Source organism: Lagopus leucura, unplaced genomic scaffold, assembly GCF_019238085.1.
Source record: "Lagopus leucura isolate 7727_CA_CO unplaced genomic scaffold, USGS_WTPT01 Super-Scaffold_739, whole genome shotgun sequence".
Classification (NCBI taxonomy): domain Eukaryota; kingdom Metazoa; phylum Chordata; class Aves; order Galliformes; family Phasianidae; genus Lagopus; species Lagopus leucura.
This window is the reverse complement of record NW_024962255.1, coordinates 11,186,624-11,203,108: the sequence shown is the minus strand read 5'-3', so window position 1 is coordinate 11,203,108 and position 16,485 is coordinate 11,186,624. Positions and strand designations below refer to the sequence as shown.

The 16,485-nt window shown below is 42.9% G+C and overlaps 1 protein-coding gene across 6 annotated transcripts in view; it reads left to right on the top strand.

The window, feature by feature from the left end:
* The window catches only part of MICU1 (mitochondrial calcium uptake 1), a 90,994-nt gene that overhangs the window by 47,075 nt on the left and 27,434 nt on the right, over nt 1-16,485 (top strand). For 4 of the 6 annotated variants that reach the window (XM_042862795.1, XM_042862794.1, XM_042862793.1 and 1 more), the window contains 2 exons: nt 6,926-6,991; nt 8,196-8,310. In XM_042862795.1, the coding sequence (XP_042718729.1) occupies nt 6,926-6,991; nt 8,196-8,310 (181 nt within the window). Of the gene's footprint in view, nt 1-6,925; nt 6,992-7,257; nt 7,264-8,195; nt 8,311-16,485 lie in introns of all 6 variants that reach the window. The other 2 variants (XM_042862796.1, XM_042862797.1) reach the window with 2 other exon arrangements.

Here is a 16,485-nt window from a genome sequence, read left to right as displayed (position 1 = left end):
GTGCTTTCTCTCTTTGCTTTCTTTGCTGACACCACTGCCTGTTTGTGAGTTTCTTTCCTCATTGGCTTTTCCTCTTGGCCAAACTTGGCCCTCCACTGCTTTGGTTGGCTGTCTTGATTTACTTCGTATTGCCTTCTCCTGTGTGGGGGTCACTGGAATCTGTGTGACACTGAATTGCATGTTCCTCTTTGTTCCTTTTCAGTTAAAAAATGAATCCTACCAAAGAAAAGGCTTTGCTGCTTCTACTATTGGTAAATGCATGGCACACAAACATCTCTATGGACTCCTGAGTTGCTTTGCCTCCACGTACAGTACACGCTCCATCCCTTCCTACCTCTTCTACCAAACCTCTGGGACATACTTCATTTTTAAGGGAGCTGTCCCTGCTGTTCCCTTGTACTACTAACTCTGTTGCCTGTTTTCCCAGGGCTCCTTTGGTGGATCCTGTTGAAATGCTCTGGTTTCTCTGTGTTCTTTCATTCTGGTTTCTAGGTATCCAGCGGGTATTTCTTCCGGCTACTAATCTGTGGTACTTGTGTCTTTATTCTAATGATGCTTTGGTTTTGGTGTAACTGAGCGTTCCCTCATTTTCTTCCCTTTTCTAACCCTTTCCCTTTCCACCAGGATTTCTGGCAGGTACAAAGCAGACAGCATGTGCTTTTATTACTTTGTGCTGCAGACCTCATAATGTGCACTTTTCATGTAAAAAGGGACAGTGTATGCTGACTCCTTCTCCCTGCTCCTGTAAGAAATAATCCTGAACTCATTCTCTATCAGACCTGACCTAAAGGATTTATGGCCAAACACTCCAGTTTAGGTTGCTAAGATCTCTAAATGGCAGCGCTCAAGTCTGCACCTTCCTGTCCTCCTATTTTCTTGCTGTCTTTTGAGGCCTCTGACATTTTTGTTTCTTTGTTTCCATAGGCAGCAGTAGGCTGTCTCTCAAAAATGACATTTTCTGTTTGAGGCCTGGAATTATTTTTATTCTGTGAGGAAAAAACAGGTGTTTTGCTGGCCTAAGCTTGTGAAATGCTTGGGAAATGTTGGGTGCTTGACTGCGTGTGAATTTGGGGAAGGTCCTTTTTGCAAAATTTCCTGATTATTTTTTTTAGAGATACAGAAGTATGTTAGGTGAGCATGCTCAAGAATAGGGTAGCAAGAACTAGAGTTCGTAGAAGGGCTTCTAGTGGCTTTGTGCTCTAATTTTGTGATACTAATGAAACCAGTTTACCTTGTGCAATCACACAGCATTTTTTTAATGGAAGAAGAGGACAGTATTCTAAATGTGACACACAAATCTTTGCAATGCAGGCTGAGATGCAGGAAGGCAGCACCCTGTCTTCCAATTGGAGACCTAAGTGCCTGTTTATGTTTCAGTTCAGAAGCATGATTTGGGACGTGGAGGACCTTGATTCAGTCCTTCCCCACCAAATTTCCATGACAAATGTCTGTGCTCCTACGGGTGCTTCCTGTCCATGCATTTCCCAAACACAGGTGTGTGATCTTGTAAGAGAAATATTTCAGGGTGGCAGTGGTTGGATAGACCTGATGCTGGAGCTGAGCTAGCTGTAGGCCAGGCAGTGTGGGAAGGGCTGTTGTGAGAAGAGCAGGAGCAGAAGAGCTTCATCTCCTGTACGCTTGGGTAGAAAACTTCTAGAGGTTGGAGGTTTGTCTTCAGCACTGAGGGTTTTTTCTTTTCCCCTGTGTGAAAAATAATCCATGTCTGCAGATGTTTAAGAGACTGGGGGGAACTTGCATCAGCTGCAAATACATGCAGTGGGTAAAGATTAAATACTTCCTAAGAAGCTATTGCTAGCTTTCATAGCCAAAACAATGGCCATAAATGAGTCGGCTTGTTTTGATCGAAGAAGCTGAGGGTGAGGATGGAATTCACAACTGCTTTCTGACGCAGCAGCAGGGCGCCACAGTGCAGGGAGCAGCAGTGTAGACTGTCCCTTTTCAGAAGCATTTCCTTTCTGCTTTCCCAGCAGGGGTTCTTCCTGTGCATGACTGGGTGTGCTGCCTGCCAAGGGTCTGGAAAGTCTGTGTCATTTCTCTTGGTTGTGCCGAATGCTGGCCTTGCGTTTCAGGTGCCATTTGTTGCAAAGGGATGAGTATTTCCAGCCTGGCTGGAAGGAGCGAATGCAAATCTCTTTCCAGTCTCAGAGGACCACCTGTACTAATAATATGCCTAATTCTTCATTCTCTGTGTGTGTCCAAATTCAAATTTGGAGAGAGAGAGAGATATGCAGAACCTCATCAATGTCCTGCTGTGTATTTGTGTCCCCTGTGCATGTAGGCAGATAAATAACCCACAAGTAGAGAGTTTAAAAGCTCTTTATTAAAATGTGCTCATGAAAGGTCATAAGCTGCAGTATTTATCAGGCAGTCATAAATTATCCTATGCTGTGACACCACCCTGATTTGCCATGTGGAGTCTATTTGTGTTTACCCATGTTAATACGTAGAACTCATAATAAATCATCTGGAGCCATTACTGCTGATACCATAAAATTCTCTGCTGGTTTATTATTATTACTGGGTTACTTTCGTGGGCTGTAATGACTTCTGTCACAACTTAAACACTTTTTTTTGTTATTTTATTGATATGAAGTCCCAAGCACTGTATCTGAAATGATTTCACATCCCCATTCTAAAGGTAGCTTTAAAAAATGCCTTGAAATGCTCTATTCCCCCTCACGTTCTTTTTTTTGTCCTTGTTTCCTTGCACAGGAACCTGTCCTGCCATTCTCCCTACAGGATTTTGGAACACAGAGGCTGAAAGGCTCTGTGTTTGTCTGCTTCTGAAAGCCTTTTCCTTTCTATTTCTTTCCCTTTTCTTATTGTAGGCATGAGGTGCCAGCATGGGTTGTATCATAAAATTTCTAAATTCGTGGCTTTCATTCTCTAAAGTTCCCATCTTCAGAAAAACAAGTGAAAATAAACCAGTCCCTTTTGTTTCAGACGCTAGCTAAGCGTTTGGGTGCAGGCAAAGTTCAATATTGTCAGTGACTGAGGTGAGATTGTCTGCAGCTTGCATTGGCATTTCCTTTAAGCTTTTCCTTGTCTTACTTTTGCAACGGACTAATGCGGTGCTGCAGCAAGAGCCTGCACAGCCATTTCCCAGGTGAAAGGGGCTGGGTCCGTCCCTGCCAACTGCCTTGCAGGCTCTGAGAAGGCAAGCTGGAGCCTCCTCGCTGCCTGTTTACACGTGGTGCCTCAGTGCTGCCTGGGGCCAAGCACCGCTTTTAAAGATGTCAAACAACTCCAGTGGTAGGTGCTAAAGACCATTTACAATGCATTCATTAAAAGGGCTGTCCAATAAATGTGATGGGAAGATTTGTTCTTCCAGCAGCAGTGGAGCTCCTAATAGGCTTTTATTCGCAAGGGTGCTGTCTGCTGAGTTAAACCTCCACGGGTCAAGATGGATGCCAGCAGGACTAATGGTGCATAATCTTAATATGTGCTGCTTAATGTGGTGTTCACAAATAGGAATGGGGTTCCCAGTCAGCCCCTCCCAAAGAAAAGCAATTCCCAAGCTTTACCATTTTGACAACAGCTTAGGGTTAGCAAGAGTTTATAAGGCAGATAAAAATAAGGTGGAAATTGACATGAGACTGCAGGGGGTTGCTTTCTATAAAGTCCGTCTTGGTCATGTGCTCTTTTAGATGCATCTTCATTTTTGAGATGCATGTTCCCAAACTGCAATAATACAGTTATTGCTGTATATAAATACAAAAATTACAGCTTCACTTTATGAAGCTGGAAAACTCAGGACAGACCTAATCGGAGATTTTAAATGTATGTATTGGGAAAACTTATAGCAGAGATTTTCAGTACCCCCTACTGTGAAACAAAAATATTTCTGCATTTCTAAACTTCTTTTCCTCTGTCTATTGTTAATGGTAAGAGAAGTGTATGAACGTCTTTTAATGGTTAGCATAACTGAGGGTGGTCAGTTGGGACTGGAACAGAATGCTTTGCAGCAAGCTGCTATCACTATTTGAAATGTTCACAATTTTGTATTTCTCAAGTAATGCTGGTAGCTTTAAGATGTTTCTTTTAAAAAGGAATGAACTCTGTACGATATCGATAAGAGATGGTTATGGCTCACCTAAAATTCCTTTCACAAAATTACTTTCTGATTCTGGAGATATGCTCGTCTTGCATGTACTGTCATGTTTTGTTGGTTCTGGAAGACAATCACTGGTGGGTGGGGGCGGAGGGCTGATGACTTCCTGAAGGTCGGCTGCAGAAAGTACCAGGGTGATACTGAAACACAGAGACGTTATGTGAATTATGGTGCTGAATGCATGTCTTCTTCTCTGGACTGGAGCATGCACTGACATCTTGAAGTGAATTACCAAGTGTATGTTCTTCCCAAAGTGGCAAGTCCAGTGCTGCTCGTTAAGGAGTTCTGAAATGCAGAACAAAGTGGGTCTGCAAGGATTTTGCTGATACAGCTTCCTAGCTGCAGTCAGGAGCGCAGAACAAAACCAGAGATGGCAGTTATTAATTTCCAGAACTGCATCCTCCTCTAGATTTGCTTAATCCAGTATTAAACAGACTGAGCGTGTTGTTTGATCTGTTAACCATGAGTTCATGCCAGTGATCCCAGCTCTGTGTGGTAGGGTTGGCACACTGCTCCTGTGTCTCCCTGGCACCTTTCACTCCTCGTTCATCCCTGGAAAAAACCACTTTGTCATCCAAAGTAAGGGTGATGTTCAGCAAGCAAAGGAAGGAACAAGCGGGTTTTCCAAATCTTTTGTAACTTGAAGCTTTGATTCAGCTCATCTATGTTTGCCTTTGCTTAGGAGCTGCACTGTGCATTTGGCTTGAGGGGTGCTCCTGTAGTTGACCAGTTCTGGGGCAGAATATGTGGAATTTTGTTACATTTCTGGGTGCTTTGCTTGCTTGCAGTCTCTGTGCATCACACAGTCTGGGGATCTGCAGGCATGTGGCATTCCACTTCGTTCACAGTCACTTGTGGGGCTGTTTGCTCCCCTCAGTGGGTACCACTGAGATGAGTGCTTAACTCAGGTGGTGTATAGGGAAAACACCAGTTATTTCATGAGAGGTGCTTGTCTTTGAGCTGCTGCTTGTGTCTGAATTGGAAGGTGCACACCAAGCTTGGCATTTTGAGAAGCTACTATTTTTTTTTACCTGCTGTTGATGTTTAGTGATACTGTAAGAGAATTTACCTGTGCGTAGAGTTATTCCACCATGACTGGTGGTTTGTCACTCACCTTGCCCAGTTATGCTTGGGCTGAAATCAATTGTATATTTGGCTTGCTTTCTTTTGCAGCTATTAATGGGGCTCTGTGTGTGTGTTTGCCACAAGTTTACTGCCTGATGGCAGGAGGCATCACAGCTGTAAACCCTTTGCCTGCCCTGTTCACTTGCACATGCTGAGTTTGGGATGCACTTGGGGTAGCACTGAGTGTTTTAATGTATTGTTCTGCTTTGGGGAATGGAGTTAAGATAGAGAAAAACGTTACACTGAAGATGTCTGACTTGTAACCGAGCACTCTGAAAATTCACTTGGTGCTGGAGGTTGTGGGCCCCCCCTACAACAAGCCTGGTAGTGCAGGCAGGCTGATGTGCTACCTGGCTGGGAAGCCTTTGCTCATAGGTGATGTGTATTTTTTGTGTATGTATAAGTAAAATCCACCTGCTGAGTATTTGCCTTTTTTAATAACATTTTCTTCTGTTAATTGCCACCTGTCTGTGAAAGCTTTGGGTCCAGCCAACAGTATGGGCTTGATGCTGGAAGTTTTCAGCTGGACATGCTTACTGGTCTGCTTTTGCCCTACACATCTCACAGAATGCCAATTGCAGATCCTCTTCTCATCCCAAATAGTGTTAAACTGATGTGAGCTGATGCATCCCAACCCTTGCTGTTGTTCTGTGGTGGGTTTCTGATTAGGGGAGCACCTGTAACACTCGGGTGTGTGAGCTGACAACAGAATGGCAGCTAAGCCTAAATCCACTTGTCACTGAGCAAACAGTTGACTGATTGTTTTCTTCCTCTATGAGGAAATATAAATCTTGAGAATGTTATCTGTAAAGAGGATAAAAAAAATGCTCTTAGCCTTTCTCATAGTGGGGAGGGCTTCTACCCTGCTCCACAGAAAGCAGTGAAGCTAGAAAGGAAAAAAAAAAAAAAAAAAAGACAAATATATAAAAAATTTTTCTTTAAAAAAAGCCTTTTTTATTGACTTTAAGATGCAAATGAGTAAATGCTTCTCCCTCCTATCTGTCTAAACCTTTATGTTTCAGAGAGCAGCAGACTTTATATCCATTTTATTGTTATTCTGTGGATCTGGTTTTTAATTTTATGGAGACTTGTTTGAGTAGTTTGCTAGCTGTGAATTTTAAGCACAGAAGTGGAACCCTTGGAAATTAATAAATCAACTTCTGGACCTTCCTCATGGGGTCCTTAGAGCAAATGAAGCAGGTGGATGCTAGCAGCTAGTCTGTGGTAGATGCTGGTGAAAGGTGTTCAAGGCAATGAATCGTGAGCAGGTGAGATGCAGCTGATGGCACCATCAGGGAGCAATACCAGGAAACTGATTTTCTCCTTGATCTTTCCTTTAGTTTTAAGGAAAGCCAGGTGGTGGTTTTGCCCTTAATGTGTTGGCTTGAAGGCTGCTTTGTGTGGGAACTGCCTTGATGGGAAGAGGAGGCAAAAGCATTTTAGTAAACGATGCTTCAACCTGATATCCTGTAAGCATAAATCAGTTGCTTTGCGTGAAATGAATGCCATTAATGTTCTCTGCTGTGAGAGACACACCTCCTGTTAAATTCCTGTTGCGCTCCTGAGAATAAAGAAGAGCTGCTGTAAAGAGTTGTGCTTGATCAATAGAGCTGAACGTTTTTCCTGAAAAGTGTATTTTTGTCTCTTTTCTTGTGATTTCCAAGCCAGATACGGGTTAAATTTTCATCTAAATTAATAGCTGAACTCATCCCCAATCTGCTGCCACCTGCAATGGTGAGTTCTCTCAAACTGGGCTGGATGAGAGATGCCAGCCTGCAGCCCGTGGCTCTGACCCCCAGGGGCGAGGTGCTAACCCTGCTGGGATGTGGCCCCAGGCTTTGTAGCAGCCCTCAGTCCAAGCAACCACCTGGTTGCTTCAACACCTTCTTGCTCCTTGCAAGTCTAACTGTTCAACTTGATGTTATGTTTTGTCTGCTTGTTGTATTGTTGGTTAACCAGTTTTCTTTCCTTTATCTTGTATATGATGGGATCTCCGCTAGACAGAGGTAACAGTGGGGGACAGCTGTGGAGCTGGGCCCTCGTGTGGTGGTGTTTGTTGGTGGTTTTCCTAAAGCTGATCCTGAATTCAGCCTGCCTTGACCATGCTTCTGTGCTTGCATGAACTGATTTCTATGAAATAACCCCATCCACGCCTGTTGTTCTTTACATTAATTTTGTTTTCCTCTGTGTGTGTGTGTGCGTGCCTCCTTCTGCCATGTTCTTAAAATGGGTCACCAGTGTGGAATTCAGTATGCAGCTCTTAACAGTTTTATGGATCCTTTTCAGTCTTTGAAGCTTCAGCAGATCAAAGTGGCTTGGATTTTTAGCTTAATAAAGAGATCAGGTGATAAAACACGTGGTAGTTTCTATTAAAACTTCAACATTTTGGAAAAGAAGTGGAACAAGAAAGTCAGAGTATGGTCTCAGTCCTGGTCCTTCTCGGTGAGCTCACTCCTGAACTGTGTGCTTCTGTTTGCTATACACTTACAGTAAGTTTGATCATACTCCACATTTGTGTGAAATAGATTTCCTTGGCTACTACTACAGGGTACAACTAAAAATGAAAATGCTATTAATGACTTCTGATAATTTCCTTTGGAAATCTTATATTCTCAAAAATCTGATTTATATAGCACTGTATTCTCTCATAGATTCAGGCAATGTTAAGCAAAATTGACCTAGTTTATCTGTATTTCAGTTGGTTCTATCCAACTGTTGTGCAATTCCTTATCCCTGATTTGAGATAAGGAAGCACTGACCTTTGTAGACCAATTCTGATGGATTTGAAGGCTGGAAAAGGTCCATTGAATATGAATGATGACAGTAGGGATGTGTGTACATGAATGGCTTGGTGGTAAGGACACAAAGCCTTTTGGTTCTGTATTTAATTCATTGCTTTATTTTCTCTTTTTGGGATTGGGGTCGAATGAACTAACAGAAGTTGTCTCAGGAGCGAGAAAAGTTTGCTGATGAAGACAGTATATTTTATGCGCTTGGGGAATGTGGACTCATTTCTTTTTCAGACTACATTTTCCTCACAACAGTCCTTTCCAGTAAGTACAGTTTTTTTTCCTTGCAATTACTGTTTTTGTTTAAGTTTTGGAGTTTTTACCATCAATAAGCTTTCCCTTGTGCTCTGCATACATTTCCCTAAAAGGGGCTGTTGATTGCTTGAAACCAGAGCGGGGTCAACAATTGCCATTGCTTCATCTCTCTCAGATTTAGCTTCAGTAGTTCAGAAAGATGAGCAGATCGATGACTTCCAAAGCAGTATTTCTTAATTAAGAATGTGGCTTTTTATGGAACGGATCCTTTGACCTGCTGTTCAAAATTGTAAATGGACAGTTGTTCTTGAGTTCTGCTAACTATATGATACTGCTGTTTGGATGAGCTGTACAATCTCTTCTTCAGCTGTATTTGGTAAGCTCACACTTGTGCTGGATGTAATGTGATGAGAAGTTAGGCAGTTTACATTTCAACAAACATCATTAGATACCTTCTATCTTCTCTCACCGCTTGACTTACATTCGTGGTATTTCTGTGATCTGCTGTTCTGTCCCAGCAAAGCCTTCTGCTCTCTGAGTGTTGGGACTTCAGTTTACTTTGTTGGCAGAGAAGGGCGAAGCTGAAGAATTTGGTGATGTTGAATGGCATTTCTAGACTTTGCTTATGGGGAAAGCAAGCACAGGGCTGTCTTTGTGATGCACCTCAGGAGATGCCATATCACCAGCAAAGAAAGAAGTTAACCAATTCCTCGTTCTCTTTCAGTTGTGTTGGAAGAGAACAGTGCTGCTTTCCAAATGAATGGCAACAGTTTATTTTCAGACTTGCAAAAATGTTTATATGTGGTAACAAAACGTGATTATAGGGCCAAACTTTCTCCTGTTTGACAAAGTTATTAAAACCAAAATCCTGGTACTTGGCATGTTATTTTCTAAATCCCCACTCAGTCAGTCGGGTAAGTCGCTGGCATTCTAAAGAAGCAATAGGTGCTGTATTTTTTCCTGTGCAGTTGCATGCTGTAACGTGGGCGAATGAAAGAGGCAGCCCTTGGTCTGCTGAACACCTCGCTCTGGGGGCTCTGTGACAGGACAAGCTTCAAGGCTCTGGTTGTCACCCTGCCCTGACAGGGCAAGCTTGTATGTGACCTTCGTGTTGCAAAAACAAACACGGGTATATGACACTGCTTCGAGCCAAGGATTTTCCTTTGGATTTTTAATCTGCATCTTTGAGTCTCAGAGCTGACTCAAGATTTTTGCCGTTCTTTTTTTCTGTTAGTCCAGACTGTGCCAAAATTATCTGAGTTATTTTCACTTTTATAGCAAGTGCTTTTTATTCAAGTCTCTGCAGATGGCAGAGCCAAACCTATCGTATCACATTACTGAATGTGGCTTAGCAAGCACTGCCCTTGTCTTTTTATGGCTGCACCAGTTGTTGTGAACAAGCTGTGAAGCAAGTGTGCACCATGCCAAACAAACTGCGTGTGCTTCCACAGACAGCAGAAATAAATACAAATTCTTCCTGCTTTGGTTTAATTTATTTGTGGTGAGAATAAAACAGTTTACCACCTTGCACTGGATTATTAGCTGGCCTTGCATTAGAGCATTGTGCAGGCAGAATGGTTTTCCTCTTTTACTTTCAGGGTGCTAAACATGTCCATAATTACTAGGGGATCATACTAACAAGAGGAGAAAGAATTGTGTGGTTTTTGCTTTGAAGAACGATGTGAAGGGCAGGCAAGGTAGAAACTTCTGTTAGGAGGAAAAAAGAAAACATTCCAGGATTTTTGGGCTCCTTTTTGTGTTGGCTTGTCCTTCAAGAACTGTGCTAAATGGCTCTTGAAGATAGAGGACCATCTCCGGAGCTGCTGTTAAATGGCAGTTTGCCCCCAGGAAGACTTGTGCTTTCATTTTTAAAGCATTTGCTTTTTTGAAAATAAAACTAAATCTTGCTCTGTTGCAAAGATAGAAATCCCCTGTTATGCGACCCTGCCTGTTCTGCTCACCTGGTTTTAAACATTACCTTGCAGGAATCTAATAGTGCTTTGTTTTCCTTCTAGGAATTAAATAAATACAAGGAAGCAAATGTTTCTTGAACCTGAGAGTTCAAGATGACTCTACTGTTAAGGATGTGTTTGGACAACAGGGAGATGTAGATCACACTATATAGCTAAAAGTTGCAAAATACTAACTTGGAAGATGGCATATCAAGCTTAGAAGGGAACCATGAGGTTGAGTCTGTGGTGGGAGGAAGAGATGCTTCTCTGCTGTGCTCAGAAGTTACGAGAAGACATCACTGATGATCAGGTCTGGCTTATTGAGCTTAGAAAGATGCTAACCTTTGGAAACAGAAAACTTAAGGAAGCAGAGGGCTGCATCTTGCTGTGCTCCTTGGGGTGGTCATGGCCCAGTGAGTGCTGGGGTGGCTCGTGCCCATCCTGTGCACTCCATATGCCGGTCTCCTTACCCTTTTCTGAAAGTGCTGCTGGGCTCTGCTAGAGCTGTCTCTTGTGGCTTGTTCCATTTCCATATCTCTGCAGCTGAAGCTCATTTTGACTTGATTCCCTGAAATGCAGGCTGAGTATCAGCTGTTGGGGAGGGAGGAGAGGAGAGGGCTGAAGCCTTCATCTGCATGTTGCTTGCAGAGAGCTGTTTGCATATTGCACATGAAATGAAGTCTGTCACCATATTCTATTTACAAGTGATTTCTCGCTTTTAACACTGTCTGTTCTCATTGGTTGCCGTGTTTCTGTGAAAATGTAGTTTAAAAAAGCTAATAAAATAGCTGGCTTCAAGAAGCCTGCCTTCTATTAAAGGTAATTAGAGCTTGAATGGCCTCTGGGGGAGAGCACGTGGCTTCTGGTGCTTCAGCTGCTCTTTGTATTCTGGTACAGAGGTAGAATTATGAGCAGAGTAGAGGTGAGCAGAGCACAGGTGGGATTGCACCCCTTTCCTTTAATTGCCATTGGAAAGCAGACGTTGCCTCCCTAGGCAATGAGGTTTTTGCTTTTGGACTTACAGAGCAGCTGGAGGAAGGGGAGAGGGAGCTTTTGAGAAGGAATGTGGCCTGTTGTACAGGCATGATAATGCCTGCCTGATTAACGGGTACTGGAAGGAGCTGGATGTTAGCAGAATGAGTTACTGGTGCTTCCGTAATTGGACTGTCACTGTGTCTGGGTTTACTCCATGAGGAAAGCGGTTTAAATAATATAGTCTCATGCCAAAGGAGTTGCTCCCTTGCCAGCACTCAGAGCTGATGTGCAGCTCCTTTCCCTGTGCACTATGGGCTCTGTGCCAAGTGCCACACCAACCAGCGACACTTCTCATTTCCTTGCTCCCTGCTCCTGGCTGCAACACAAATTCCCAGTGCTGTTGCAGGAATGGCCCCCGGGAAACCTCTTGTGTGGAATAGATTGAATCTCTGTTTTTTTCTTTTTTTCCTGTTTAGAGAGTAAATGGCAAAGCAGCTAGCTCTGGGAATGACTTTCTGACTGTGTCATGAGCCTTTTGTGGGGCTCGGCACAAAAGTGAGGTCTGTAATCTTACTGATGGTGTTTTCATCCTGCAAAGCGACACCAACTGCTATACAGCTTGTTTCTATAAGAAAAGGAAATGAGGTTGCTCTGAGTTACTAAGAATATTTGTTCATGTTAATTTTATCATTACTTTAAGCTTTCAAGCCCTTCAGTCTCCCAGTATGCATACACAGGTTTAGGGATGTCTTCAATCCCACCAGCCTCCTGGGTCCCAGAGGTGGCACCTATGTAGCTGTCCTGGATGCAGGCATCTCACATTGAGAGCAAGCCAGGCAATGCTGCCGAAGCATTTCTGGTTGGGAAACGACTTTTTTGGCAAGTTGTTGGGCTGCTACAGCTACCATTTTCTGCTTCCCAGCACGCAGGTAGGACTCCTGGAAAACAAAAGTGCTACTTTCGTTAGTAACGCAAGTAGGATGGACTTCTGCCATGCAGGAAAGACACTTTCCCACTCATGAAAGCAGTGTTGTATCTTACATTTTGGCTGGAGTTCGAAAATAAAATTTATTTTTCTGGGGTTTCATGTCTGCCTTAAAGCTGAAACCTGCGTTTTAGTGGGTTTGTATGCTAAGATTAATTCTGACATATTTGTGTTATTTCAGCCAGAGGTAATTCTGATTCTTCCTTGTGATAAGACTGTTGGCTGTTTACAGGTAGCACCAGTTCCAGTAGTGAGTTCCTGTAGCTCAGTCTTCATGCTGCAGACTTGATTACAGTAGTTCCATGTGAATAACTGTTACTGTTTAATAGTGTTATTATTTATAACAGAACTGTTCAATTGGTTAGACTAGCATTGTTTTTCAGAAATAAAGGAGCAATTCAAATAAAAAAAGATCAGGAATATGATGGTATTTTTCTGTCTTCATTGTAATGAGGGCTCTGACGTTTGTATTCCATGAACAATTGCTTCCCATTGGGCTTCTACTCCATTCTCAAAAAATATTGCAGTACTGGGAGATCATTATGTTCAGCTGTATTGTCAAATTCTTCCCTGCTGCATTTGTGATCACATGCACCAAACCAGATACTGCTACTGGCTGCAGTCTTGTCAGGGCAAGCTTTTCTCTGACCCTGATTCTTTCCATAAAAATGTTCCAGTTCCAACAGAGGGAGAGATTTCTTGGCTAAAACACAGGGACAGAATAATAGCCGTATTGATTCATGCAACTGAAGGTGGAAAAATCCTGATTAATCTTTGGAGGGAGAAGGTAAGATGTTTTTAATGTGGCCTGGAAAAACATTGTGTGTGTATTGTTATAGCTGTGAGGCTTTAACAGCCGTCTCTGTAGTTGATTTTCCTCTACTGTAGGAGGACTGTATTAATTTTGGGTTGATTATAAAGATGCACATCTCCCAAAGCTGAAGAAAATGCATTTTCTTAACTTAGTGATAGATGAAGAAGAAGAGATTGGAGTGTTTAACTTCTAATGACTAGTTTTTCTCCAAATGGTTCCCCAGCTGGAATCTTGATCTCCCTACACTAGACTTGCGTGTGGGGTTGCTGGGCTTCAGAATGGATGTTGGAGTTGAGCTGCTTCTTGCTGTAGTTCCCACCGAAGACAAGATGTTCTGTAAGAGTACAAGAGCAGCCAGAAGTTGTACTTTCCTAACATTGCCAAGACGCCCTGCCTTGGCAAGTAATTTTTGAACTACGTCTGAAAGGAGCCATGGTAATCTTCCTTCACCAAAAAACCAATGTGGTGGAGAGTGCTGCAGATGGCTGTTGGGGTGAGGGTGCTCCAGTCCTTACAAACATCCCCTCATCAGTGCAAAGGTATTGAACAAAGCAAACTCCAAGTGCTTGGAAGAAAGTGGTCTTGCCTGGCTGTATTTGCCTTGCTGATCTTGTCAGCTCAGAAGGGTGTTTGAAATAGGTTTCCTAATGCTTGTTTCTTCCAAGACAGATGCTGTATAGATGCATCTGTAGTCATGTGCTGCAGGAGGTCCTACAGCAGTTGCAGAGAAAGACCTGTTGAGTCATCTCTTTAAGTGTAGAATGCTGTTTTCTCCTAAAAGAGGGGAAAAGAAGATTAAACAAGTGTGAAAGTAGTGAGATGTGGCATTTCTCAAGAGTGGGCATTTAGAGCCTTTCAGAATACATTGCTTCTGGGGTTAGTAAATGGCAATAAAAAGCAATTGAGTGCTGCAAATTGGTCCCTTGAATAATTCAAAATAGTTAAAAATGATGGAATTGGTGTAAAAAGTGCCTTATCTAATTGCTTGGAGATACCTTGGGGCTTCGTGCTGATAGGCCAGGTGGATGTTCTCAGTGTGGCAGCGTTGCTGGTTGGTGAAGGCTGGCTGTCTTCTTGATGCTGCCGTGTGTGTGCCTTCTGGTCTCCTTCCCTCATTTCTGTTGCAAAACACTGTATTTGAACAAATTCTTTAAGAACAAAAGCCATTTTTAAATTGTCAGCCAATTTCAAATTTAAAAATGTTCATGTGAGCAGATAGTCCTGTGTTTGAACTCTCTTACTGAACTGTTATAGCCTAGAAATAAAGTTGGAAAAAAAAAATGCAGTTGCCCCGGCCAGTTTCTGCCTTGCTTCTCCTGGGAAATTGGTTGTAAGGAAAAGCTCTCGATCCTTAATAATGTCAGAGAGGCTTGTGAGGAGATGGCTTGCACAATCAAAGAGCAGGAAATGCAGTGTAATACTGGGGACAAGCCAGGGATGGGTTTTAGGTGTTAGGCAGGCAAACTCCTGCCAGTGAGTTTAATGGTGTGCAAGTTTCTGCAAGCATAAAAGGAAGCAAGGTGGAAGTGGCAGAGGCTGATGTAACCGCAAGTGATGGGCATGGTGTGAAAGAGCTTCATTTAGCTGCTGTCACAATGGTTGTTTCCCAGTAAGTCTTGGTCAGCATCCTTGTGCCTGAGTGGAGAGGCAGCAGCCGTCTCACCTGGGACCCATAAATATGGGCTGTCTGGGGCCCACGGGCATACACACTGAAGGACACATGTTCCTGAGCAGGAGCTGGCTGAGCTCATAGCCTCTGCTGCCTTCTCATTCCCATGATTTACACTTGTTGGTTGGGAGAGGTTTTGCAGAGAGCTGATGGCAGGTACATGAGCTGGAGGACAAAACAGTCTGTCTGGCTTATTAAAGGGATGAAGTAATTGAATTTACCAATTTAAAGTCACTTTCCTGTCGCTAGAAAATAATGACTGCAGGACTTTGTTGCAGAACTGCTTGCTTTAATGTTCTTCTCTGGGTCTTGTTCTCTGCATTTAGAGAAGGGAAAGGAAAGGAATGGCCTTAGCACACATAGGATAAAAGTGGCTTCCTTTCTCTGTTCATGCTATGTTTCCACGAGTGGACTGTGATATATTTGCTTTAAGGAAGAGAAGAAGAAAAAGATAAAATATTTTGACAAAGAGAAACAATTTTGGCAATCTCAGCTTATGAATTATTGTGCTGTGGCAGGGAAAATGGGAGGAAGAGACCTGTAAGTAAACTACTCTTCTGCTAGCATCTTGTTACTGGATTCATTTTGTGTTTCCATATTTCCTCACAGAGCAAATGACTTGCAGCGCAGCACTAGATTGTGGGGCTAATGAAAAGAAATGCCTGCAGGTTTTCATGTGGAACTTGTAATTACAATGAATGAAATGGATGCATTATTAGTAGAGTAGCTGGAAGATTCTTAATATTGTCACTCTTCGAGGAAATGAGGAATTAGTGTAAATCCCATCATGACATTGCATTATTGGGGGGTTTGTAGTTAGGGTTGACCCGTCCATGGGTCTCCCCACCTGGGCAGGATGAATGAGACAGGATGGAGGCATCTCTTCTGCTTCAGAGTGGCACAGGGAAGGGGAAATATTAGTGTGCTGCTGGATATTGACATGGTTGCAGGGCACATCCCTCATATAGGGTGTTTCAGTGTTTGTGATTTAAAGCCCAGGTAATGGCTTGTGTAGTGTGGGGGAATTGGAAACCCAGAGATAACTGCGGACCTGTATATTTCTTGTGGGGGGCAACAGGCCATTTCTGTTGTCGGGTTTAATGGTGTTGTACATCTCGGTAAGTCTCAAAGTGATTGGAAACCCAACCTCATTAATTAACATGTTTGCTGAATCCATAAAGTGCTGCAGCTTATTATAGCAAGGGGAAATACAATGTAAAAGTCTTCTGGCCTTAAATTTAAGCTGTAAACCAATGCATAAATCCAGTTCAGTTAATTCTGTGTTAATTTCTCTGAATGATTCCTCTTTGTGCCCCCATCCCTGAGAGGTGCTAGCATAGAGATGGCTGCTGAAACTCTTCTTATTTTTTGAGCATTGCAAGAAATATTAAAGTTGATTAAAAATGGATGAGGCTGAAGGGGGCTGAGCCTCACTGGTGACCTGCATCCTGCTGCCACCTCTGGGGGGAAGAACGCCCTTCAGAACAGAGGGCTGAACTGCGTTGCTTAAGGTAACTTGAGCACTAGTTAGAGCCTGGTGGATTCCCTGCAAATCCTAGTGAACACCAAAATCCGTGTAGGTGGCGTATATTTGAATGTAGTGGAACAATATGCACTCTCCTACGTCGGCTTAATTTGGGGGAAAAAATTATGGCACTTCTGTAACTCAAGTGTTGATGGGTTGCAGAACCTGGAATGGAAATCTACTGGAATTCCTTAGGATGCACAATAGCAGTGCAATTTTGCTGTAATAGGTTGCTATGAAGTTAGCTTGTCAGCTTGATGCATT